This window comes from Trematomus bernacchii, unplaced genomic scaffold (genome assembly GCF_902827165.1).
Source record: "Trematomus bernacchii unplaced genomic scaffold, fTreBer1.1, whole genome shotgun sequence".
NCBI classification, from domain to species: domain Eukaryota; kingdom Metazoa; phylum Chordata; class Actinopteri; order Perciformes; family Nototheniidae; genus Trematomus; species Trematomus bernacchii.
This window is the reverse complement of record NW_022987313.1, coordinates 7954157-7979726: the sequence shown is the minus strand read 5'-3', so window position 1 is coordinate 7979726 and position 25570 is coordinate 7954157. Positions and strand designations below refer to the sequence as shown.

The window sequence follows — 25570 nt, the reverse complement described above, 5'->3', positions numbered from 1 at the left end:
AAGTGTATACAAGGAAATAAGTAAATAATATAAGCAATCAGAGGAGTGCATACACGCAGGATATTAAATGTTATTTAATCTACTGCTGCAACTAATAATTGTATTCGTAGTTTGTCTATAATAAAATGTGTCCTAAAAAAGTAAAAGAGATTTTTGTCCAAAACCTAAAAATATTCAACGTATAATACAACTACTATTGAATTATTTGTGTAGATTTCAATTCTACAACCACATAACTGACTCTGCACTGTTTGTCTTGATTGGCAAAGATCTGGTGGCCTTATTAGATAAAGTTATTTATATATATATTGTTACTGCTGAAAAATAAAAATAAAAGATAACATATTGGATTATTTCCTATTTTCCTTGTTGCATTAAAGATCTGATCTGTTAATTTTCTCATGATTAGTTTTGTAATTTATTAATTTAATTTCAAACAATAGAAGGCTTCATACACATTTATACCTTGAAGCTAAATTTGACTTGCGAAAAGTTTTGTCAGCAACTAGGTTTCCTCTTATTTGGTATTTTTCGGATAAAATAGTAGTAACAGTATGTTATCTCCACCACACTTTCTATTTTCTTTAGCACAATACAGTATACTACAGATTTAGCTAAATATCTTCATGTCCCACCTTTTGTTTTGTACAGAAAATCTAATTTCAGACTATTGAAATTTGGTCTTGCAGACAAATGCATTTATTTTTGACATCCTTATAGCCCGTGACTTAAATGTGAAAAATGCAAGAAAACGATAAAGGAGATACTCAACCAATCAATTACTAAAGAGATTTGTTGTATCAAGCATTGCCATTGTACTAGGAATATTTTCTTTATGTACATATATTATATATGCTGGCTGCTCTGTTTACTAAAAAAGTATATACAGTTTCTAGACATGGACATCCTTTCAAACTCATTTAATACAAATATATATATAACTTGTATTAGTGAAACAAATGAATAGTTCTGCGACAGCATGTTCTTCTCTGTTGAGTGATAGGATTTGCTGCTGATAATGTATGCCTATGAAACACATGTTGTACAGAGGAAACAGGTTACGTTAGAATCTGAGTTTATTCTATTGCATCATTCCTTCATTTATTAAATATGTCAAATCTTTGTGGGAATACAGCACACCATCGTCACACGTAAGGATGAAAACAGAAACCTCAAAAGGTAAAGTCCAATGGGGGGCCACAAATAAAAGTGTCTGGTGATGATTGAGAGATGGACCCAGGTTCAGATGTTTCTACTCTCTAAATGGTCAGCTGTGGGGGAGCAGGGATGGTTGCAGTTTGCTTTCTCTCAGTCCACCTCCATCTCTTTTGCACCAGGCTTTGTCTGCTGGCTTCCCTTCCCTTCTGCTCCTTGCTTAGCTGTCGGGTCATTATGAGCTCCACTGTTTTGGTCATTCACTTCAGGGGCCTCCTCCACCGAGGGCTTTGGTCTGTTGATCACTGGATTACATACATCCTCCAGTTCCTGGTGAGTGAGAAGCATACAACATGTTGGCAAAGGAAACTCACTGATCATTACAGTAAGAAATCAATCTTAGGTAGTCGTTCACATACCTGTATTTTGAAAATGATTTCTGCTACTTTGACAACGGGATCTTGAGTGATACCGAGTTTGCTCTGTGCGTTCATCATGCTGTTCATCCAACCCATGCTTTCATTCACACACTTCTCCACAGTGCTCATTTCCTCTGCAGTCAAATGCAGGTATCGCTCATCCTAGGGGAGAAATTGTGACAAGAAAATGACTAAAATGACAAAAAAAAAAATCTTCTTTCAAAATCTTTCCTTTTTGTAAACCTATTTGTATACTGTATGTACATGCAATACATCCCATCAAAGTGATGTACCTTCTGTTTATAGGAATCCACAATCTTCATGTAGAGTTGCATTTTTTTCCCCAGCTCTTCAAAAGCCCTCGGCCTGTCCTCCTGCTCTCTGTGTCGATCCTGAATAGGTTGACCCAACCTCTGGAAAATAACAGAATTGGTGTTCATGTGTCCAGAAATCTTAAAAACCTTTAAAATGTCTCTAAGCCTAAGTAGCTTGGTAAAGCTTTTCTTGTGGTTTAGTAAATCCCATCTAAAATTGAATACAGAATTGAAAAACCTACCTTGAGTGCATCCAGCTTCTCCTCATAGACTTGTTTGGGTTGGTCTTCTCCATCCTCATACAGCCAGTTCTCTGTGTCCTCCAGCAACAGAGTCAGCCGGTTACTGTCCTGTTGTCAATGTCCCAAATTAAAACAGATATTGATTGAATACAGTAGTAGTTCATTTGTTTGGTGGATCAAATGTATGCTAGAAAGCTGCACTTACCTCCTCAGTGATATACTTTTCATATATACCACAAAGTTTGTCCCGCAGATCGTATACATACTCCTCTACAGCATTTTTAGCATCATTCTGCTCCTTCACCAGTTTGTCCTGGATAATCATCTGATGCTGTGAGGAAGAAAACAGAAAAGAAGTCACAGGAGGCAAAACAATAACAGCAAAAACAAACAATATAGTGTTATCTGACTGAAATAAAATACAATTTAGAGTGTAAAAGTTGAGTTTAATAAACTTTTAAAAACATTACATTAATAATTAATAAGAGAGCAGCTTGCATTTTAGTCATATCTTAAAATCTAGTATAACTTTGTGGCTTTAAAACCCCAAGTTAAACATATAAAACGCGTTACTGTACCTAAAACCAAAATGTAGTCCGAGATGATAATTCCTGTGACAAATAATTCCCCTAAAATAATACTGGCACAGATTATGTAAATGATCAAGCATTAAATAAATACTGTGGTCCCTTGTTGGGCCAATCAGTGTTTTGTGCCAGATTGTAATATTGAACATAACACGTACAAATTACATATCAGGATTTTAATTCAACTCGATCCATTAGTGCTCAGGTAATCAACATTTCAGTCAGACCATGACTCAGCTTTTCTAAAGGCCAGAAGGAGCACTGACCTCGTACTCCACAAAGTTGTTAAGGACATCGTTGTCGAGCTGTCGAATGTTGTTGGCCACGATGGGCAGATCTATAATCTTCACTTTGACTTTGGGCTTGCTTGCCCCTGCTGCTGGGTCTTGCTTTTCTCCAGGCGCCCCCTCCTGAATTTGGAAACCAGGAAACACAATTCAGTCTTCTTTGAAGTATGTTACTCAGTACCAAGGTTAAAATCTGTTATCCTTTATTCAAGTCCAGCTGACCTTACTGCTGGAGCTGTTGTCCTCGTTCTGCTGGTCCCCCGGGCTCTGACCCTCCTGATCCACCTGCATTTTGGACTGAGTCACAACACACACTCAGCTGTTTTAGCCAAGTCTGGTTAGATATAAATAACTTAAAAAATGATATTTAGCAAAACTCGAAAGTAAAATGAACCTTTAGTGTATATCAGTCAAATGTAAAGGAATTATCTTTGCTGCAAAATCCATTTAAAACAAAAGATAGCACAAACGGAACGTTGGCAAGATGCTCTAACCTGGTCCTCTGCTTTGCCTTCATTCTGCACCATTGGCTCTGAGTCAATTTGCATGTCCTCTCCCTCTCCTTTCTGCTTCTCGATCAGAGAGGCGCTGGACACGCTGAAGATGCCGTGGACGTTGACGCGCACTTTCACCTTCACTTTAGAGCTGTCTCCGTCCGGCTGGGGAACCACATTCTGTACAGAAAAACATCCTGGTGGCAGATGGAAACAAAATGAGTGTTTAGTTAAAAAGCTTCGATGAAACACCCTGAACATATTCCTTTAAGGTGGAAGTTACAAATTGATATCTCCCCCAACACCTCGCTTATAAGGACCCATCTGTAGGAGACTGTGTCCTCTTTCTTTAGGTATTCAAATGGGCCAACCAAAGAAAATACCAAGGGCACTTATGGGTAATGATCAGAGTTACCTATCCTGTGGTCTGGGTAGGGGAGCTCTTGGGGGTTGCTGTAGAAGGCTTCAAGGTCAAAGGGTTCCTTCTTGTGAAAGGTGATCACTTTGGAAAATGGGGCAGCGTGGTTCTTACTGAACACCTCACACTCTCTGTGACAAAAAAAATGCAGTAAGAGAAAAAGCTTAGTCAGAATGTAAAAACAAAGTCAGCAGTTACTTGTTCTTAAAGTTAGCTAAGGTAAACTGTCCTTACCCCAATCCATCCTCTGTTGGGGACTTCCAGCGAAGAGTAATAGGAAAGGGAACCACGTCAGTGATGGAGAATTCACGCACTTTAAATGCTGGAGACAGAATTGCACACTGCACGCAAACAAAGAGCACAAATGACATGTTACGAGCTATAGAGTGTTTGTAAAGTGCTTCACAACAAGGAATCATTAGTGTCAAGAGAAGAGTCACACCTGAAGTGCACAGCCTCTAGCGACGGCTTCGTCGGCATTGAGCGTGGTGCCGACGTCTTTTCCAAAAAACTTGGCGATTCTTTCTTTGACGGATGGGATTCTCGTGGCTCCTCCAACTATCTCTACTGCATAGATATCATCCCGGTTCAGCTCTGCCCAGCAAACAGACACATGACTCAGTTTATTCTTACTATAAACTGCTTTAATGAAATGTACCTTCACAAATTCTACCAAATTTGAAGCACATACTTGATTGTTCAAGGACTGATTTCAGTGGCATCTCTACTTTCATCAGATATTGACCAGACATGTCTTCAAACTGGCCCCTATGGGTAAAAATTAAGAATAAAAAAATATTGATATTGCTTTCCACTATAAAGATGCATGAATTAAGAGGAAAACTTAATGTGTACCTGTTCATCTTGCCGGAAACATCGATGTCGTTCATGAAGCACTCGATGTTCAGAGGCAGATCGGAGGAGTTAGCACTCATTAGCTTCTTCAGTTTCTCACACTCCTGGTGCAGCCGCAGCAGAGCCCTTGGGTTCTCCCTCACATTTAGCTTGTACTTGCTCTTAAAGTCCTCGCAGAAGTAATCAACCAATGCCTCATCAAAATTGCGTCCTCCAAGGTATAGGTCATGTGCAGTGGCGAGGACCTGACGTAGCAAAATTGACATTGAGTTGAGATTGGAAATTTCAGGTTTAGGTGTTATACGAAGCGGGAAAAAGGTGAAGCTCTAACCTTAAGCTTGCCTTTGTTGAAGGCAGTGATGGAGACCTGGAATGAAGAATGGCCCATGTCAACAAATACCACATTTCTTGGCCTCTCTTCTGGACTAGGAAGGTCCTGTTTGTAGATCCCATATGCCAAAGCCACTGTGAATGGAAATTAACAAAGTATTAAAGCAAAGATATTCTAATGTTGGTGGAGTTATCAAGACAGTTTCTCTACCAAAAATGTGCAAGTTCAGTGTGCACCTTCGTATAAAATTAGAAAGGTTAGCGCAATTCACAAAATGAATTGCCCTTCCACGTAAGATCAATGCACCCTCCTAGAAATGTCACTCTTACTTATTTTGCCAAGAGCACTGACCTGCAGTAGTATCATTAATTAGCCGTAAACAGTTCAGCCCTGCGATTTGAGTTGCATCAAACACGGATCGCCTCTCAGCATCTGTGAAGAAACTTGGGACCTGAAAATAAGACACAATTTGTTATGTATCATTGAACCACTTTAATTATGTTAATGCTATTCTAATTTTGTTCATCACTCACAGAGACGACACAGTCCACCACCGGCTTCTTCAGGGCGCTCTCTGATGTCTCCTTCAGCTTGGTGAGCAGCATCCCAGTGATCTGCTCCACGGTGAACACTTTATCCTCATCCAAATAACGCACCTGTAAACATAATAAGATTAAGACCTCCGAGGCTTATTGAGAGTAATTATTAGCGTTTTATATAGTAAGCCAATAAGTTGTTTGGAGGTTAATTACAGAAGACCAAAAACATGTGTGCATCTCGCTCACTTATCACAACTATTGTTTATGGGGCATTCTACCGAATTAGTGCAAAGTGCGGTCCCACAACAAGAAAAACTATTTAACAAAACAATTAAGTATTCAGACATAGATATTTACTAAGAATATGTTATGGTCTATTTAAACACAAGGCATTCAATTAGATAGTGATAAGCTTAATATATACAAAAACATCATTTATAGGGTACTTTCTATTGGGAAGTAGCTGTCCCCAACCCTGACATCTAAATTTCAATTTCTGTAAATAACACTTAAAAAATGTTTTTAAATGTTGTTCAATGGTGTATTTAGAAGATCTTTATGATTACATTCAAACAGAAGTTGGAATATTTAGATTTATTGTGGGTATCATTTTTTAATAAAAAATCTATACTCAAAAATTAATGTCCCCAGTTTTCATGTCACTACCGAAACACAAGGGGTTTTAGTCCAATGGCTGAGCCTGGTTTTTAGCCACACCCCTGCATTTTTTACTAGGCAGTGACACTGCATCCTTGTCCCTCATAGCTGAATGGCAAGTAGCTATATCCCATACTTTTGATATAAATATGTTCAAAAATCTGAAAATCGGCGTGTAACCTTAAGAATTGTCACTACCGAACACATATTATCTTCAATTAAGTAAACTTTTTCGGGGTTCTGTGCAAAGTATTAGGTTTTTATGTGTGTAAACCTCTTCAAAAATGTGTACAAAATATATATGGACAAAGTTTTGGGAAAAAAACATACACAATTTCAAAACATTTCCAACCTGACTTTGGTCCAATTCGGTAGAATGGCCCTTAAAATACAAAAAGGTGTACAATGACACAAAGTAAAACATCCTGGTGGTTTGTACAGTGCTTTACCTTGATTCCAGTGTTTCCATTGGTCAGTTTATGTAAGCTGTAGGGCAGTTTCGGTTTTTCAGCTTGGACAAGTGGGTCATCAAATGCTCTGCCGTGGAACTTTTTGAAGCCATGGACAGTATTTTTGAGGTTTGTTGTGATCTAAAATAAAAAGACACTCAGTAGATATAGCCACTATTTTCTAAATGTGAATTGTTGTTCATAATCAAAAAGACAACTGTTACAAGTCATTCATTCAAGTGATCATTTTACATTATAGATTTATTACACAAACAAAGGATGATCTTACTTGACTTTTAGCTGCATTTCCAATCATGCGGTTTTTGGAGGCCAAAGAAACACAAGCCCTTGATGGAAGAAAATCACATCAACAAATTAGGTAGGCTACGTCAACAAAATAAAATAATGTTACCAGATATGGCAGACGATGCTCGAACTGTAATTGAATGTTTCAGACAGAGTCAAATGTCCAGGGCTCAGAGGCAAATATCAATTATAGAAATGTACCCAAGAGAGTCTGAGGAAGAACCACAAACTAGGGCAGTGAGACAAAACAGATCACCTTCAAATAAAACTGCAAACCGTTGTGTGACAATGATGAATGCTTCTTGCCATTTAGGGATCCATTTCACACGAGCTAGCAGTGACATGTCACTCCCTAATTTCACTTTGCCACAAAAAATCCCTATTCACAAAGGTGCAATGCTCAGTCATTCTCCCCAGTAGCACATCCCTGTTTGCAGGATGCTGCAGAAAATGTACTCCAGTTAGCCTGCTATACAGTAGTAGCTCCAGCAGTGTCCAAATAATCTAATCACTTGATATTGTAAGATTTGTATTTTATGATCTACTCTATGAATAAAACACTCTCAATTCCCTGTCAACTATGGACTGTTTCTGCTTTTGGGATGTATCTTTAGCAGGCCATAATAAACGCACTTTCGCCATGTCATATTTAAAACAACTTATTACCCTTCACAGCGTAGAGTAACATGCTGTATAGCCCACTGTAATCTAAATTGCATCCTGTTGTCCCTTTACTCATATCAGTCAACTTTGCGGGGCACTGTTTATTATTATCAGGACATGTCTGTTAGAACGAAAAAAGGTTAGTTTAGAAAGACACGCTTCATTTTTGACCTAGCCTACGTAAAACTGCTGTGACGGTGGAATAAACCAATAGCCTCAGGCCTCATGACGCCGCCACCACCATCCCTGCTGCCTCTGTATTTATTTATTCACCCATACCTTATATCATCACTGTTGTGCCAGTACGCCTGCAGTAGCAAGCGTTGCGTAACAAACTCAAAACCAGAGCACATTTAACGGTGATGATGACGGTCAATACTTACGGGGTGCATCTGTCACTGTAATCATTGGCAATGGTTTCAATGCCACCGCTCCTGGCCACGGCGATGTGACAATTTTGGTAACCCACATCAATCCCTACCACTGACATGGTGAGCGAGCGCTCTGAAATGCACCTCCTCTAAAATATCTTCCGCAACGACCGCACTTGACAGCTATTAAAAAAATACACATGCAATGGTGGTCTATTCCAAAAATCTAATGTAATTAAGCGTGTCCTCTAATCTGGAAAAACTACGAGAAAGCTAGCTGAGGGAATACTAACTGATTTACTAGCTGTTATGTAAATCGAGCTGTTTATAGCAAACTCATTCAGAGTAATCCCAGGGAGCAATGATGTCCAGACCGGATTCTCCAACTCCGAGGCGGCCCGAGCATCACCAGCGGCTCTGACTGACGGATCCCCTTCAGTCCGCCCCCGCACGACTCTCATTGGATGAGTCACCCCAATGCCCTTATCTGATTGGTGCGAAAACCAATCAATAAAAGAAAAATCTAGAACCCCTTGGAAAGGGGACCGTGACATACGTCAAATGCACTAGGGACAGCAGTAGCTTCACAGACACGTTTGCCCTCAATTTAAACTGCCAGGTAGAGTTTCTCTGTCCAAATGAAGTGATTCAGGATGTATCTGTGCACCTTAGAGTTAAATATATGACATGACAGATTTTCTAATTTATCTCTGGAGTTGGCTCGTGGTGGCTTCCAGTTTGAAAGCAGGAGCTTCTGAAAAGCTTTGGACAGGGGAAAGATAAGGGTGTGGCCGAGCTGTCCATCTACCCTATGTTAATACTTGTTACAAATATGATCATGTAAACATGGGAATAAAAGGCCAAATAAATCTCCTTGCTCTGATATAGCCTACTGCTTTACTGAGTATTCCTTTAACAATAGTTTATCTGTTTGTTTTTTTAAATACATCAAAATTAAATTTCACTATCTTTATTATTTTATTTATTTGTTTTGCTTCCACATAATATATTCCCAGATGCCCATATTCACATATGTACCCCTGGCGGTGGTGTAAGAAGTACTACAATGTTTTTTTCTAAACTAAAATAATACTGTGCTTGTGACTGGTTAATTAAAGCACCAAATTATTGTTGGAAAAAACGACTTAAAGTGGACCTATCATGCTATATTATAATAATATAGTGTAGGACCATACCTATATAAGGCATATTTATACTTTTTTTTTTTCAAAATACCAAACAGATCATGCATTTTAGCCATGCCTCATTTCGCTTAATTTGCACTTTTTTAGCCCTGTTTTTGCAAGGGCTGATTCTGTGAGAACAGCACCACCTACAGGCCTGGCATATGTACTACAGCGTCTCCAGCGCTTTCGAACGGCAATGGCCGTGGCTGTCTCTTCCTGATTGGTGGAGTTGGCCCAATAGCCGTAGCGCCACTGTCCTGACGTCAGGACAGTGTTCAAATCTGGATCAGTTTTTATCAGATCCGTTGCAGCCCCTTTTTTAGAGATTTGGGTATGGAGGAAAATAGAGAGGGTTGTGTTTTCTGACACTTGGTGAGTTCCCTGGAACACCGGGGACACATATTCATGTATAAAAGATGTACAAAAGTGCATTTTGCATGATAGGTCCCCTTTAAAGTATGTAGAAGAAATATACTACTTTATTTATAATGTTCTGTTAATATAGGCCTTTGCGTTGTATTATTGAATCATTATTATATTATATAAACGTGCCACCAGCATTTATTTTTAGGTAGAGGATACTCTAAGTTACCGTTAAAACAACCTTCGATCATACTTATTATATTTTTGCAAAGATGATCAAATGTTTTGTCAAATCTTCAGTGACAAAGTTAATATTACTATCAAAAACCTGTAGAAAGACTAAATTGAATTGTGGAATAGAAAACAAATAGAATCAAAACTAGCTGAAGACAAGGGGATTTCCCCTTGGCTCATTGACCGTGTATATTTGTACAGACTGTTGACTTAACACATCTCTAGCTTAGTTGCACAGATTTTAAGTTATTAGAATCTGTTAAAGTATTTAAAGTTCCTATAAGATACTGATTCATAGGAGCTAAAAGGTGTCTGTTGTTCAATTGGTTTGTATCATAATGAGAAACAGGTTTATAGTTGTGTAGGTCATTTTAATTTGAAAAAAGGTTTTAACTGGTAAAAAAAAATGATTAACCATAAAAAACAAAATTGTATTGGTTGTTATCTGGTAATGTAATCTTTACTTGAACATCTGTCTTTGTTTCCTCAGTTCCTTGATGAGGACCAGATGGACTGAATGTTTCTTCATGTTTGGACTGAGCCCGAGGACCTGAGCGAGAACAGGAAGTGCTGGTTTTACAAGCAGAGCTAGCCAGCTAGTTTTAGGGAGGTGGGTTAGCTTTGCCTTTAACTCAGTCGTCACAATGGGGCTGTTCGGCAAATCATCAGAAAAACCACCAAAAGACCTGGTGAGTACTGACTGCTGAACACAAAGACTGTCTTTGAGAGTTTTGTCCGTAGAAACAAAACAACGTTAGCGCCTTTTGCTAACGTTAGCTGTCAGTGTAACTTCGTCCAATCTGTTGCTGCTTCTGTTGAGTGGACAGCTGACGTTACTCTAGTTAAACAAGTTAAAACAGTCCCTGTAAAATAATTATAGTTATGTGTACCGTATTTACGTTTTACGTCCGTTGTTATGCCTCTAATGTTGTTTTCTGTACTGAGAACCAACTAGCTAGCATACGAGCTAACAGTAGTAGCTGTCAGACGCCTCGATGTAAACAAATCCTGATTGTGTTCGCTCTAGGCTGACATCTTGATCTGTTACAGTTTAGCTGTTAAACGTTATACATTACTTTAATCTAATGTTACACGTAGCGCTATGTTGAAGTGGGTGTTACATTTCATTGTAGCTGTTAAGGTAATTAATTAAATTTGTAATAACGTTGTATGATTTTAGGTCACTGAGTGGTCTCAAAAAATCAGGAAGGAAATGAGAGTGATTGACAGACAAATCCGAGGTAAGATACAGTCAGAATGTGACACTATCACTGAGCACCTGCAAATAGAAACAAATATATATGTTTATTGTAAAATGTATGTGCAGTGTATATATCTGCATTGTAGTTCCATGACAAGCAATCATAAAACAACAAAGTATTTTAAATATATATAATATAGCTAAATCTTGAAGAATGTCACACGTTGATTTGAACTACTGAGTTATCTCATTGTATGTTTAGCTTAGAAAATATATTGTATACAAGTATTAATACAATTATGTTGTGTTTTTAAGATTGTACATCCCACAACACTCAATGACCATATTATATTAGTTGTATCAGTGTTTCTGTTGTATATAATATAATGCCCTTTTGTTTCAGATATTCAAAGGGAAGAAGAAAAAGTTAAAAGATCCATTAAAGATGCCGCCAAAAGGGGCCAGAGGGATGTGTGCGTGATTCTCGCAAAGGAGATGATTCAGTCAAAACGAGCCGTCACCAAACTTTACGCTTCCAAAGCTCACATGAACTCTGTGCTCCTCAGCATGAAGAATCAGCTCGGTGAGTTGGGGAGAACATCCACTGGGGCTTTAGACAGGACAACTTATATATCATACATGTGTCAAATTATATACTGTCATCAGTCGAACCAGTGTGCTCATTTATAATACAACATAATGTTCTGCTCTGCATTCTAAGTAAAGGGATTGTATTTTGTGTGTTTATAGCTTTACTTCGTGTAGCTGGGGCCCTGCAGAAGAGCACAGAGGTGATGAAAGCGATGCAAAACCTAGTCAAAATCCCCGAGATCCAGGGAGCCATGAGGGAGCTTTCAAAGGAGATGATGAAGGTAAGCACCAGTGCCCAACATAAACGAAAACAATTCACTCAAAATCAAGTTAGTAGAAGAATTAAAACATTGCAACTAACTCTAGGCCTACTCACCATCTACCATGATTTCTGATTCTGGTCATTACTTTATTATAATACAACATTGCATATTCATCTACAGGCTGGCATCATTGAGGAAATGCTTGAAGACACATTTGAGAGCATGGAAGATGGAGAGGACATGGAGGAAGCAGCAGAGGAGGAGGTTGACAAGATCCTCTTTGACATCACAGCAGGTGAAGACATTTGTTCTCATCCATATATCACAATATATTATAATATAACATTCCTGTTTTGTTTCTATTATAAGATGTCGAGGTCTAGTTTTTCTAGGAATTACACCACAGATTATTAATACTGAATCCTCTGTTTCATGGCTCTATTTGCTTTGTCAGGTGCCCTTGGCAAAGCGCCCAGCAAAGTCACTGACGCCCTGCCGGAAATACTGCCCCCTGCTGTTGCGGCTTCAGACGATGAGTCAGAGGAGGACATTGAAGAGATGCAGTCAAGATTGGCAGCTCTGAGGAGCTAAGGTGAACTGTACTGCTCTGTCAAAGTCAGTCTGCTCACTTTAATAAGGACAATTCTGGTGCTGGGTGTACAGTGCTGAGCATCCTCTCCACTCCATATTATAATTAATATAATCATTTGGGGTTAACTTTGTGCTACAACAGTTGGTGTCTTTAAAAAGCTTTTTTTTATAGGAAGTTTTGTCTACTCGGCGCAAAGAAAATGTGTTTTGCTTTATTTTGTCTTTTATTATCGGGGGTGACCCTACGCAAGTCTTTATTATCCAAAGTCAAACAGAAGGTTTAAGAAAGTGTATATAATGTAAGTATGGAAAGCCTGCTGTGCCTACAGTGCTTCATCATGTTCTTATGTCCTAAGTTACGGACCGGTTGGATATTATGATCCTAATAAGCGATTCAATAACTGCCCTGCACTTAAAACACTCCCTAGATCACTATTCAGCAGTTGTTCCAAATCTGTTCGGATACATTTTGTAAGAAACAGCTGTTCTGTTTACTGCTAACACGCCTACATCTGAAACACTAGATGGTGGATGGATTTATCATTTTTGATAGTTGATTTCTGTAAAACCAAAATGTATCTGTTCTATGTGATCTTACATGTTAAGTGCAGTCATCAGAAAAATGCACGCATACTACCCCTAACCCATTTATTTTTGCATTAACATTCAGCTTGTTAAATTAGACTTTGTGTTACGGTTGAGTTCCTTCCCAGCAGGAAGTTGAAAAGGTTGGTTAGTGCAGAACTTATGTATTGTGGAAGTACTGTGTGTATAATTTTTCTGTGTGAATGGGGGAGAAAATAAACTTTTAAGAACAAAGGTAGTTGGTATGCAGACTGCATTACACCAAATCATGCTTTTAACAACAACGTACTTTACAGTTAGCCCCTTAACCTCACAGTCAACACTGAACTCTTGGCAAAATCTTATCAGATATGAGCTTTAAAGGTCCCATGTCATGCTTTTCCGGTTATTACCCGTCCCCTTGTGTGTTATGAAGGTTTTTATGCATGTAAACGGTCTCCAAAGTCACAAACCCTCAAAGTACACCCTGTAGCGAGTAAAATTCTAACACAGAAAATACCTGTCTATGCTGCCCCAGAACGCCCCGTTGGAGATTTCTCTTTTTCCATTGTTTTCTTCCTGGGTACAGTGACATGCCCATACCCTAATGGACCAATCCGTGGAGCCGTTGCGTTACGTCCGCGGAGCCGTTACACTCAATCTTTTCTCAGCTGCAGCTCCGCCGATTTCTCCTCCCTGAGATGGCGGGACGCGGCGAGGCTGTGAGTCGGTGTGTGAACACACACACACAAACTCCCTGCCAGGCTGCGGGTGTGTGTGTGTGTGTGTTCGGGCTGGGTTTAGCTGTGTCTCGCTGTCTCGCAGACGGCCACTGGGCTCATAGGGAGGGGGGGGGGCAGGAGCTCCAACAAGCCGTTTAGGACAGAGAGTGAATACACATACTATACAGAGATGCTGTATGAGAAACCAATGTGATTTTGGAAAATTGCACAATATAAATCTATTTTAGTAGACCTCAACAATGGAATTATGATCAGTAGAAATGGCCATTACATGGGACCTTTAAGGTCCTCTTGAACGGGTATGCTTGCAACAGCCCACTCAACAGGTCAGAAACTGAACTGCACTGAAATCTGCTTTGGTTGACACATACACCTGTCCTGCTTAACAGCTAGTTCAGAGAACCGACTCAACAGTTAAGAGTAAAATGAGTCTGATCTTTTATCATTCTGCTGTTCAGGTATTGCATTATCAATTATCATGTGTTGGTGGTATGACTCAGAATTCAAGTGCATTATTGAGAAATGTAAATTCTAGATTGTTGTTTTTTGAAAGGGCAGGAAAAAAAGATTTTTGGTGGGGCATTTCCTGTTCCTTTTCCTTCAAAATGGATTAGATTTCTACCAGCCGCAGCACTCCTTTAGTGGCTTTTGTTGTGCTTTAACAAAACCACGCCTCTGTTCTCAGGCTACAGTATGTAGGCCAGAGGCTGAACAATGCTAAGTTACAGTAGCTCTAATGGAGCTGGTATTCCCAGGTTTGATGACCATGTCCATTTAGTTAAAGATTTGTAATGTTTTGTAAAATACTATATGGTCACATGTAAATCATAAAACAATGGATAAGTAAATTCACAGGAAATGAATGGGAAAACGTATTCGATTATCAATTCATAATTTCAGTTATCAAGCAAAAACGGCAACCATTCTCTGCTTCACCAACATGAGGGTTCACTGTTTTTATTTATTGTGTGAAAAATACAAAAAAATATGGGATTCTGGACTGTTGGTCCGCCAAAGCAAATTACTTTAAAGATGTACAGAGATGTGATTGATAGGAAACATAGCTTTATCCTTACCTACATGTTGACTATTTCTAAATACATTCTCTAGTCAAAATGACAGTAAACAACGTTTCTAGATCTCTGAGCAAATGATGAAGCTGCCATGTCTGCTTTTGTGCTTAATATGTACTTTGGGCCCCAGGGTACACACACTCTGACCTATGAGGAGAGGGTGTCAGTATGGGCTCCAAAGAAAAATATTTCCTTTGAAGACCACCCTCAGGTAATGCCACATATCACAGCCAGGCAGCCTCAACTTTAACCAGCAGATATCCTGAGTGTCCGTGCTGTCTGTGCAAGGCAACACTGCCATCTATGGATAAGAGCTGTAGTGTTTATTGTGCATCACGTTGCCGCCTGTGTGCGTCCAGACGTCGCCTCCTGACTGTCAACTGGAGGAAACTCCTCCCAGCAGACAGCGCGTCCTGTCGCCTTTCAAGCGCAATGGTCTCGTGGATCATCTCTAGACTTGTGGTGTAAGTCATTTTAATATTTATTTACATATGTTCTGTCATATAGTAGCTTAATAATAAATATGCGTTCCCTGTTATTGTGGCTATTTGAGACGCTCATTACGGTGCAGGAGCGGGGCGCTTTACAAGCCCCCGCAAATTGTCTAATATGTAATCGAAATCAGACCTCTGTGTCTAAGGAGAGCGGTGTATTATCATTTTTGCTTGAAAAACAGTCCAAATTCTAACAGATTGCACTTTGCCATTTCATCAGCAGGAATGCTGAGCTAGGCCTGTGTAGACCTGGTGTATTTCTGAACAGCGCTCAGTATCATGGCACTCTTTGTGTTTGTCAAGTGTCCTTATTTATCACAGACAAAGAGGTAACGTGATTGGCTGACTCATCTATTATCAGACATGAAATGATATGAGTCAGATCCAGAAATCAGAGGCAGCTAAATGTCAGTGAGCAGCGCGATGACTGTCAGAACAACAGGAGCGGTCAGTGAGTGGAGCAATATGCTCTGTTGATGTCCCATATTGGAAAAAACAAAAGGGATGGGTCAGCCTTCTCAGGTTACAATGCAAGAGTTGTTCATGTAATAAGAAATGAATGCATACATCCCGATACCCTCCATTATAGCTGGAGCTTTGAATGATAACAAATAGGACGAGATTTAAGTTATGGTTATTTTCACCTGCACAAAGTATGAATCAGCGCCATTGCAGCCCGTGTGGAGTATTCTACACCAACAGCAGGCCCAACCTTAAAATAGTGAGGCAAATACATTTAGATTACAAGATATGGTTTCATAGATGGAACAGTCTCAGCCGCTTACAACCCTGTTATGTGCATGATTTTGGGTCCATTCTCCAACATGACATTCTCAGTAGCGTCTCCCACAGATGATCTGTTTATTTTTAGTGCCCTTGTGTTTCTTCGGAGCAAAGGCAGCGGGAGAGGTGCAACATGATGTGGGTCAGTAATTTGATCATGTCGCCCTCACAGCTGTTGCCTGGCTGTAACACTTCAACAGGGTCTCTGTGGGACACCCTGCAGCACAGGTGTCTGCATAGGAATTGAAATGTAAAGAAAAGCAATAAAACACTCGGGATTTATGGCTGGAAGTTTAGATCAGCAAGGGATACATTTAACTTTTCATGGCTGATTTCCTAGTTTCTCTCTGGAGGGGAAACCTTGTTGTTACCTGAGAACCTGTAAATCAGTTTAGATATGGTGGCATGTATCCCAGAAGGCTCATTTAATAAAATGAATGATTGTGTAAATGGATGAAAGAAGACAAAACATTTCCAACATTTATAAAGGCAGGGTAATACATGTACTAGCCCAGGTAATTTGAAATATCTTCCTTAACACTGTATGTTTCCCAAAACTATTTATAACATTTAATATCTCTTGAATATTAAGATTGTTCTTGCATTTTTTAACTATCTCTCGGACTGTAGTGTTAAATGTTTTGTTTCTCGAGTTAATGGGCACATTTTCTGCCTTCCAGACTTATCTTCGGTACACTATATCCTGCATACTCATCTTATAAAGCTGTGAAGTCGAAAGATGTGAAAGAATACGTAAGTATATCATTTGTATTTTTAGTGACGAGATCACATTCGGCAATGACTTCCTTTTATGTACAATTCTTCAAAGTGTTGTGTGTAACTACTTTAACTTTCACTGTTGTCCTACATTTTAGGTAAAATGGATGATGTACTGGATCATATTTGCCCTATTCACCGCTGTGGAAGTGTTTACAGATATGTTTCTTTGCTGGTAAGTGACTTATTTTTAATGTTAAGTAATATAACATTATACTCCATGTTTATATCAAATGTTCCTTATGAGTGGCTCCATCATTTTGTGTCTTTGGTGCAGGATTCCTTTCTACTATGAACTGAAGATAGCCTTTGTGGTGTGGCTGCTGTCCCCTTACACTAAGGGCTCCAGTGTGCTGTACAGGAAGTTTGTTCATCCCACGCTTTCCTCAAAAGAAAAGGTGAAATCCTTCCCTTTGTCGTACCTTCCTATTCTTCCACTGGTGGATTCAAGGAAAGTCTTTGGGGGAAATTTTAAGTTAGCCTTCATCATGTTTTGTAACTAATAGAAGTTGAGCTTTGCAGCTGTCCAGAGAACAAAAGTGCCCTTTGGGTTTTTTCTACTTTCGCTGTTAAAGATGTGTTGGCAGGACAGGATAGAGGAAATGTCAGTGTTCCTCCCTTTCTCCTTTCCTTTTTCCTCCTTGTCTAAGTCAGGAAACACATTAGTGAGTTGGAGAAGATAAGTAAGGCAATTAAGCATATTAGAAGCGCATGTCAACACAGCACATACGGACTGACCTAATAACAAGGGAGACAAGGTTAACATCATTTTGTTTCTGTCCTTGTTACAGGACATTGACGAGTATATCTGCCAAGCCAAGGACAAAAGCTATGACACACTGGTGCATTTTGGGAGAAAAGGGCTGAATGTTGCCGCCACAGCTGCCGTCCTGGCTGCAACAAAGGTAACGCAGACTCTGGATATTTGGTTTGTTTTGACCTGGGGGTACAGTAGAGGGGCATTGTATATATGCACATAGGCTTATTGTGTGCTTGTTTGTAAAGTAGCCTATTGTCAGGATGATCCATGTTGTTGACACACTGCCACTGACACTAGATGAAAACCTTGTGTTACCTTTTCTAGAGCCAAGGGGTTTTGTCAGACAGATTGAGGAGCTTCAGTATGCAGGATCTGTCTTCTTGTGAGTCTGACTCCAGTAAAACCGCCCCTGACACTTCGCAGCCTGCAGCAGCAGCACAAACTCGAACCAGGTCCATGATGCGCAGCAAGTCGGAGAGCTGTAACAAGGGTGAGCATACATTACTCTGGCCCGCACAGGAAATTGTTATTGGGGCATAATAAAACTCCCTTGTAGTGCTGACAATATAAGCCATAATGGTGCTATTATAACACAATAATAGTGCCTGCATGGTTCGTTTGTGTAAAACAGATTATCTTTTAGATTTCTGTCTTCCTGTTCCAGCTTGTTTAAGCCGTCAGATATTGTTTAGAGCCTCTGCTTTCCTGAGTGGCCCCGAAACGTCAGTCCTGCCTTCCTGTTTGGAGCAGGTCAGGCGTCGCAGGCCTGCCAGGCTCACCACCCTGTGATTAAACTCGTATGTAGCTGGGGGGATTTGTTCCCAACATCATGTGGAAGCAGTTGTTGTTTGTTAAATTCTGGATCGTGTCCTTAAATATTTGTTCTCAGCTGATAATTCTTTTTTTGAGGAGGAAATTAAGACATTACATTAAGACACAAATGTTAACATTGGAACACAATTTTCCGCTGTGTAAAGACATAACAACCTTTTTATCGAACAAGGAATTAAGATAATCTGTTAATATCTGAGAATAATAATAGCATTTACTCAATTATGGATCCTCTCAATTTAAAGGATAAACTAAGGTTATTTTATGTTATGGTATTGGCACCAAATCCCATTAAAACACAAATGTTAACTTAACTTCAATTATTGATGATCTTCACATCATAAGAACTTTCCTAATTATCAATGATGTCAATAAGTGCAGTTACACACATTCAATAAACCAGAGACACGTTGTTCATGCCTTCCACTGATCCTTCTTCATGGCACAGATTTTGACATGACTGAGTATGAGATGTTGGGGTTGGGCCAATGGGAGTCCAAGGAGTCGCTGTCCCAGACCATTTCACCCTCTGAGTCCGAGTCCACACTCATTACGCCCTCTCTGACGCCCCAGTCCTTCCCACCCTCCCCACCCTCCACACCCTCCACACCCTCCACACCCTCCACACCCTCCCCACCTCCCTCTCCTGCTCCGGAGGAAACTGAGGAGGTGGGGAAAGGGCTGCTGGTAGCATCAAGCTCTCCGCAGCTGAGGCTGATGAAGAGGAAGGCTCCTGAGGTACAATGCCTCGTCAGCGTGGCTTCTCAGCTGCTGCCTGAATCTAACTGGCCCTTGAGAGTGGGGATTTACTCACCGATTCACTCATTTCTGTTGCTGGGTAGCTAAATGAATCATCACAGTTCAGAACTCCTGAAACTGTGGAGGGTGGAGGGTGGGTTTATTGTTTGGTTCAAATGAACGTGTGATCTTGCATGGGTGCTCACTGGTTTTGAAATGTGGCATGGGGAAAAAAATATAAACATGGATTTTTCCAGCCCTGATAATAACTTGATAATGTGATGTTTATTGAAATGATTTTCCATTATCAGTCCCTAGGTGTGAACCCCAAATTGGTTTTCATTAATACATTTTAACATCTAATATAACCTTTTCTGGCATGTGTTGCTTAATTGAGCTGCACTGTTCTAAGGACACAACGGCAATATTCTATATTTTTCTTACTGTTGACAAATCCCATGAAAAAAAACAACGAAATTGACTGTATTGATTCTACAAATAAGTATTGTCTTTTTTACTTAAAGACTGATATTACTTATTCCTCTTTGCCATACACCACTTGTTGTCTATAAAGAACACAAACAAACATATCTGAGCCACACAGCTGCACTGGTTCCTACATTATATTGAACATTGGCACTGTATTTTAGTTAAAACTATCCCAGATACTGTACATGCATCTTGCTGCCCTTAATACTCAGTAAACATATTTAATAATCCACAGCAAAAAATAGTCCCCAACAAATGCTTCCAAAAATATGCAGTTTAAAAAATCTATTAAATACGTTTGACCTGTTTTAATAGATGTATGTCCTTAGTAGGAACTTATGGGCTTTGGACAAGAAGAAAAATACAAAATAAAGCCAGCAGCAGTATCCTTTTAATAATGTGTATAAATAAATTAAATACTGTCTTTATTTGTCTTCCCTTCTAGCCTCCTCTTAGAGTCTTAAGGCCTCTCACAAGATCCAGGAGTGCTTTCCCCGAACAATGAAGCCATGTGAAACTGTCCTAAAGACTCCAGCTGCCTTCGCTGCAAGAAGTAAAAATATGAATGGCCAAAAGCTACATGACTGAAGCAGCCTTGCTTTGGAATAAGGTATTACCAAAGTGACCTATGATGACCCCTCTATTTATATAACATCTTGTGGCTCATGATTTGAAAAACATTGAGGGTTGTGACATCGAGTGCATATGAATGAATGGTTTCCATGCTGATAGACATTTTTGATTTGATGGGTTATTTTATATGTTTTTATGTACGGTGTGTGTGTACTTCATCTTTCTGATTTGATTGTTTTTATATATCAGGTTTGGATAGGCAATTGCATGCGTGTCTTCTCAGCCATTGGTCCGCTGTTAACTAACAGAATGTAGTTTCATGAATGCCGGAGTGAGAGTGACATGGTCAATGTAAGAGAATGTAGTAAAAGCCAATGTTCAATAGAAAACAAATGTCTTACCCCCATTCAATCTGTTCTATAGAAGCATCTATGATCAGCTGTATTCTGCACTGATTAATTCTCATATTATTCAAAAATCACTCTTCTGAGTTTAAACATCCTACCTTTTGTAACACTGAACACCAGTGGCAGACAATATTTTGTTACGCACCTCTCTATTAAAGCCTTAAAGAAAGACGTAACAACCTAAAATGTCTCAACATAAGTATTTCTAACAAATATGTTCTCATTAAACAATCATTTTGCACTATGTTTACTATTTAAAAAGGCTGCCCTCAATGCTCCTAAATGGCCCAAAAAATACATAAACATGTATTCATAACAAATTAATAGCTGAATATTATCACTAAAACTTTATTATTTCTTTTTTCTGTGGTAAAAGTATTCACACCACAGAAAAATGAATTCACAGGAGGTTATGTAGTGTACCGTTTTTGACAATCTACTGTTCATTTTGTAAGCATTTAACTGATCATTCATTTGGCAATGGTCGGCCATTTAGGAATATGTTACTTTGAGCTTTAGCAGAAATAGGGTATACCGTGAGTAAATATTTATTAAATATATATAAATTAAATATAAACATGGTTATTTTTCCGTGTTTGAAATCACTGTGTAGTGCTCTGCTGTTAACGGAGCAACACTAAACCCAACAATCTTCTGCTCCCTGATTTTTAAAAATTCATTAGTGACTTTATTAGTTTACAAACTTACATTTAAGTTTAAATTGCTTGTTGATACACTGTATGTTTTCATCCTTTACTTAATTCACTGAGCCTGGGACAAAGCAACATTTCACACAATATCACTGTGTTGGTTGTCGATGGATAGACTTCTGCCATAGATCTATAATTTTCATCTTTGTATCGGTTTCATTAAGAGTCTGAAGTTTGAAACGAAAGCTTCTCAGGTACAACTGTTCTGTTTACACGTCACTCACTCTGATGTTGTAGATACACTTATGCACATAAATTGTCCTTTTAATGGACTTTTGGTGAAAAAAATGAAACAGGAAAAATCGATTATGTGTTTCAACGTTAGTAGTATCAGTGTTAGTGATGGATGTGATATCCTATTAAAATTCATGCAAAGCAAAAGAGAAAAAAAATGTTGCTAAGAAGCAGATTTGTATACATGTGCGTAAACTGAAACTCATCATTGCATGATGTTTGTTATTAATTTGTATGAACATTTGATTCAAGTGATTTTGCTAAGACACCTTGCAGGTAAACAGTGAATCATTTTTGTCATGTTCTGTTGCTTTGTAGAAAGAATATGAAATGTTCTGACTATACATCCATGTTGGCTATACATATGAATACTGTCTTATTTACTGGTAAATTTGCCACTTTGACTTCATTCATGAGGAGATACCACTTAAGTTATCCTAAGAAATGTAGTTCTGGCAGGCCAGAATGTCAAAATAATTCAAATTCAACCTTATTGTGAAATACAAAACTAAAGTGAAGTGATGAAATGATGGTTAATCGCTATCAATTAATTGTTCTACTGGGTTAAATATTTCTGTTAAAATTGATTTACAGCCATTAAAAACTAAGTAAAGAATTGACTCTGTTCTAATCTTTTTTGTCTTTAAAAAAAACAGGCATTTAAAAGGAAAGGATCATTTAACATGATTTTATTACTTATTTAACATTATAATAACACAAAAAGAAGATGTCACAACATGAATCAGCACATTACACTTTGAGGTTGACCCGATCGTGGTACTTCAGGTACGGATCATTAACAAACCAGTTCCTCCTTTTCCAAAATGAGGTTGTCATTCTATCCAAAAGCTTTGTTTGTGTTTTGTTACAGAATACATGCTCCCTCAGGCGGCTTCGCCGACCAGGCTTCTTCTTCCACAGTTTCTTTTTGTATCCAGACTGTAAACAATGTCCACAGGAAGACAGATTGGCAACACGTTTTAAAAAATGTGCAAAGACAAGAAATGGCTGATCTTAGCAAATGATTCATACCTTGCGTCTTATCCAAAGGTCACAGTGCAGCCTCATGAATCTCTCCGTCACAGATTTGACAGACTTCCTTTTCCCCTTCTTCAGACTGACATAGATCAGACTTCGGCTTGGCTGTTGAGTCAGACTGGGAATAAGAGCTGAAACCCTACAACAACACAGAGTAGAGAAAGGTAACATGAATTGTTAATCAGAGTTAGGTAAATCCCAAGATCCATAACTATGAGACTCTCAGGCCTTTTTGAGGCTAGCTGCTTAATTGAAGAAGGTTCAATTCAATGAAATAACAAAACAATATTTGACCTTAACACAAGTGTTTGTAAAACAAACACTTGCGTTTTTTGGTCGGTTTTGAAATATCCCTCGGGATTGGAGAATAGCATTTTGATTGTGGTGCTTAACTCTTTTGGATGTCCAATCTTCACATCACATAATTACAAAACTAATTCTCAAATGACAAGCAGTAGATATTGAATACAATATCCTTGTTGCTACTGACTCTAATCTTAACCCAAATGTGTTTTCATGCATGGTATAAAATTAAGTAATATTATATATGTTGTGAACTTGTGATAGCAAGATATCCCTTAAATGGAACAGAGCAAACCACTGGAAACAGCCCCAGAAAACTTGTGTCATGTGTTATATTCTATTGCCTATAGTGTCAATGTAAGTTATGTTCTCTGACGCGATGAATAGTAGAGTTATAAAGATACATGTGTTGATAATATTCAACTATGAAGTGGTGACGGGCTTTGGTTATTAACTGTCCACTGAACAGTAGTCTGGTTATCAGAAGGAGTTGTTGTACCGTTGAAGGATGCTGCAGCGGGGCGTCAGGTACACCGCAGCCCGCAGAGGAGCGCGGACAGCGGCAGAGCAGTAGAGAGGGGCAGGCTGGATGAGGCTGGAGAGCGGACAGAGCTGTGTTGTCCTGGCACACAGAGAGACAGACAGCGGCCTCAGCAGCCCTGTCAGACACAAGGACAACATGACAACAGGTCAGCGCACTGAGCGCAGAGAAAACCTAGCACTGTGGCTAGTTAGCTATTTTAGCAACTCCACGTACTGACTGTGATAACACACAACACGTGTTCGCACAATTATGCCAAAAGTTCAGTGAATTAGAATATGGAACAATACTAAACATGTACATGGTGAAGGGAGTGAGATAATACAAGTTGTAATGTCAAATTGTCAGTACATACCAGACACCCTTCTTGCAAAGGCGGCCGCCATCTTTTCTACTGGAATGTTCGCGTAAGTACGGAGTCCTGTTAGGACAAATGTCATTGTCATTGAATTCAACGCATGGATCTAACGTAAATACGAAACGGTGCATTACCGCCACCTTGCAATTGTTACTCACATGTTGTATGATTTTATTCTCAGAAAAATATGGCGAAATTACAGTTTTGTTGTATTTGGTTTATAAAATATATATTTCCTATTTTTGCTATTGTATCTTTCTAACCGACAACATTTCAGAGGCAAAACTGTACTTTTTACCACTCTACATGTATTTGATATCCATTTAAATTATATATATTTTTTTAAAACATGACACTTTAACAACAGTCCTGTTACTAATAACCAACAGCAAAGGAAATGTGCTGCTGCCCTTTGCAACAATGATATGCTTCTTACATGTAAATGCATCATGAATAACAAATCCACTAATGAAATATACACTGACATTTTGTATACTTAAATGTATTAACCATAAACTAACTGTACTTTTATTAGAGTTTAAATTAATGCAGGAATTTGGAATGGAGTAGCTTGTTTCCACATTCTAACTATTTTCACTCAATACCTCTTGCACCACTGCTGTCTGGTATTGAAATACAAACAACACAGACCAACCATAGAATTAGTGTGTATGAGGTTTCATCCTCCAGAAAGTATGTTAAGTACTCTGGCATCAACTTTCTGTGCATGTTATACTTCTGAACACAGTCTTGTGTGCAACTCTTAGCTGTATCTGTCTTTCTACTCCATGGTTGTCACACTCTGTAAACATGTTTATCTGAACTACAGATCTGCTATTTGTCACAGTCACATTTGATGTTTATATAATGTGGAAGAAATGTTCACTGCAGTGTGACCAAACCACATATTTGTTAGAGGGTCTGGTAAACCTTGCAGTATCCCCTGAATACATATTCTTCATGGCACACATTATTACCTGTCATTGCAGGAAATGCACAGGGGCAACTAATAACATTAACAATGGCCCTTCTGGACTTTGATCTGCACTTTATGAAATCATAAATTATTAAATACACCTGTGATTTTCCAGCTACAACATGTACAAATATCTGTGTCCATATTGTTTTAAAACCAATGTGCAAAAGTCAGACATTACTTTTTAAACAAAAATGAAGGGCACTTAATCTAGAATGAAATTGCATACAATAGAAAAATAAGATCTAGATTGCTGAGGATAGGGACATTATACAATTTCCATGTTTCAGACCCCTCAACTTTACACCACCTTAAAATAATACTTGTTAAGATGATTTGTACCAACAACAAAAAACTACATCTGTGAGGCTCTGACAAGGTCAGGCTGTCTTGACAGTATAGGCAGACTTAGACTTAAAACCCTGGTATTTATTTTGTACTGGTTATGATAGTAGTGGTTTTCCAGGATTGGGTGAATTTGTTTAAAGGAGAGGTGTCATGGCCATTTCCACTGATCATAATTCCATTGTTGAGGTATACTAAAATAGATTTATACTGTGCATTTTTCCAAACTCACATTGGTTTCGCATACAGCATCTCTGTAAAGTGTGTGTATTCAGCAGTATTCACTCTCTCAACTAAACGGCTCGTTGTAGCTCCA

The 25570-nt window shown here is 38.8% G+C and overlaps 4 protein-coding genes across 5 annotated transcripts; 2 read left to right on the top strand and 2 right to left on the bottom strand.

Annotated features, from left to right (window-relative positions):
- Positions 1-704: 704 nt before the first annotated feature.
- Positions 705-8490, bottom strand: hspa4l (heat shock protein 4 like). Its single transcript, XM_034124531.1, has 19 exons — positions 8100-8490; positions 7037-7094; positions 6748-6888; positions 5636-5758; positions 5454-5553; positions 5103-5236; positions 4772-5016; positions 4608-4684; positions 4359-4510; positions 4151-4257; positions 3914-4047; positions 3499-3695; positions 3227-3301; positions 2984-3127; positions 2336-2461; positions 2131-2238; positions 1868-1987; positions 1575-1736; positions 705-1485 (listed from the first exon to the last, which is right to left on the bottom strand). Exons 1-19 carry the CDS (start codon positions 8204-8206, stop codon positions 1309-1311), a joined length of 2487 nt encoding a protein of 828 aa, XP_033980422.1. The 5' UTR covers positions 8207-8490; the 3' UTR covers positions 705-1308.
- Positions 8491-10361: 1871 nt separating this feature from the next.
- On the top strand, positions 10362-13340 carry chmp3 (charged multivesicular body protein 3). The gene is made up of 6 exons (XM_034124562.1): positions 10362-10560; positions 11052-11112; positions 11476-11655; positions 11823-11944; positions 12107-12221; positions 12381-13340. Exons 1-6 carry the CDS (start codon positions 10516-10518, stop codon positions 12515-12517), a joined length of 660 nt encoding a protein of 219 aa, XP_033980453.1. The 5' UTR covers positions 10362-10515; the 3' UTR covers positions 12518-13340.
- A 1930-nt stretch (positions 13341-15270) lies between these two features.
- reep1 (receptor accessory protein 1) lies at positions 15271-22313 on the top strand. 2 transcript variants are annotated; one of them, XM_034124488.1, is made up of 7 exons: positions 15271-15361; positions 16855-16927; positions 17050-17126; positions 17229-17349; positions 17743-17856; positions 18036-18201; positions 18991-19426. In XM_034124488.1, exons 1-7 carry the CDS (start codon positions 15330-15332, stop codon positions 19386-19388), a joined length of 981 nt encoding a protein of 326 aa, XP_033980379.1. In that variant the 5' UTR covers positions 15271-15329; the 3' UTR covers positions 19389-19426. The 2 variants fall into 2 exon arrangements, with proteins under 2 accessions (XP_033980379.1, XP_033980388.1); XM_034124497.1 differs by lacking the exon at positions 18991-19426 and adding an exon at positions 20215-22313 and having other exon boundaries at positions 15273-15361.
- A 52-nt stretch (positions 22314-22365) lies between these two features.
- Positions 22366-24009, bottom strand: mrpl35 (mitochondrial ribosomal protein L35). The gene is made up of 4 exons (XM_034124507.1): positions 23931-24009; positions 23534-23693; positions 22726-22870; positions 22366-22632 (listed from the first exon to the last, which is right to left on the bottom strand). Exons 1-4 carry the CDS (start codon positions 23959-23961, stop codon positions 22444-22446), a joined length of 525 nt encoding a protein of 174 aa, XP_033980398.1. The 5' UTR covers positions 23962-24009; the 3' UTR covers positions 22366-22443.
- Between the last annotated feature and the right edge of the window lie 1561 nt (positions 24010-25570).

Excerpts from the sequence above, each read along its gene's own strand:
- chmp3 (XM_034124562.1), top strand. The coding sequence starts at position 10,516 with ATGGGGCTGTTCGGCAAATCATCAGAAAAACCACCAAAAGACCTG. Across the intron at positions 11,945-12,106 it reads TTTCAAAGGAGATGATGAAG|GCTGGCATCATTGAGGAAAT; the intron begins GTAAGCACCAGT and ends ATTCATCTACAG. Across the intron at positions 12,222-12,380 it reads CCTCTTTGACATCACAGCAG|GTGCCCTTGGCAAAGCGCCC; the intron begins GTGAAGACATTT and ends TTGCTTTGTCAG.
- mrpl35 (XM_034124507.1), bottom strand. The coding sequence starts at position 23,961 with ATGGCGGCCGCCTTTGCAAGAAGGGTGTCTG. Across the intron at positions 23,694-23,930 it reads CTTTGCAAGAAGGGTGTCTG|GGCTGCTGAGGCCGCTGTCT; the intron begins GTATGTACTGAC and ends TGTGTCTGACAG. Across the intron at positions 22,633-22,725 it reads ACCTTTGGATAAGACGCAAG|TCTGGATACAAAAAGAAACT; the intron begins GTATGAATCATT and ends CATTGTTTACAG.
- hspa4l (XM_034124531.1), bottom strand. The coding sequence starts at position 8,206 with ATGTCAGTGGTAGGGATTGATGTGGGTTACCAAAATTGTCACATCGCC. Across the intron at positions 5,759-6,747 it reads ATGGAAACACTGGAATCAAG|GTGCGTTATTTGGATGAGGA; the intron begins GTAAAGCACTGT and ends TTATGTTTACAG. Across the intron at positions 4,258-4,358 it reads CTAGAGGCTGTGCACTTCAG|TGTGCAATTCTGTCTCCAGC; the intron begins GTGTGACTCTTC and ends GTTTGCGTGCAG.
- reep1 (XM_034124488.1), top strand. The coding sequence starts at position 15,330 with ATGGTCTCGTGGATCATCTCTAGACTTGTGGT. Across the intron at positions 17,857-18,035 it reads CCGTCCTGGCTGCAACAAAG|AGCCAAGGGGTTTTGTCAGA; the intron begins GTAACGCAGACT and ends TACCTTTTCTAG. Across the intron at positions 18,202-18,990 it reads GTCGGAGAGCTGTAACAAGG|ATTTTGACATGACTGAGTAT; the intron begins GTGAGCATACAT and ends TTCATGGCACAG.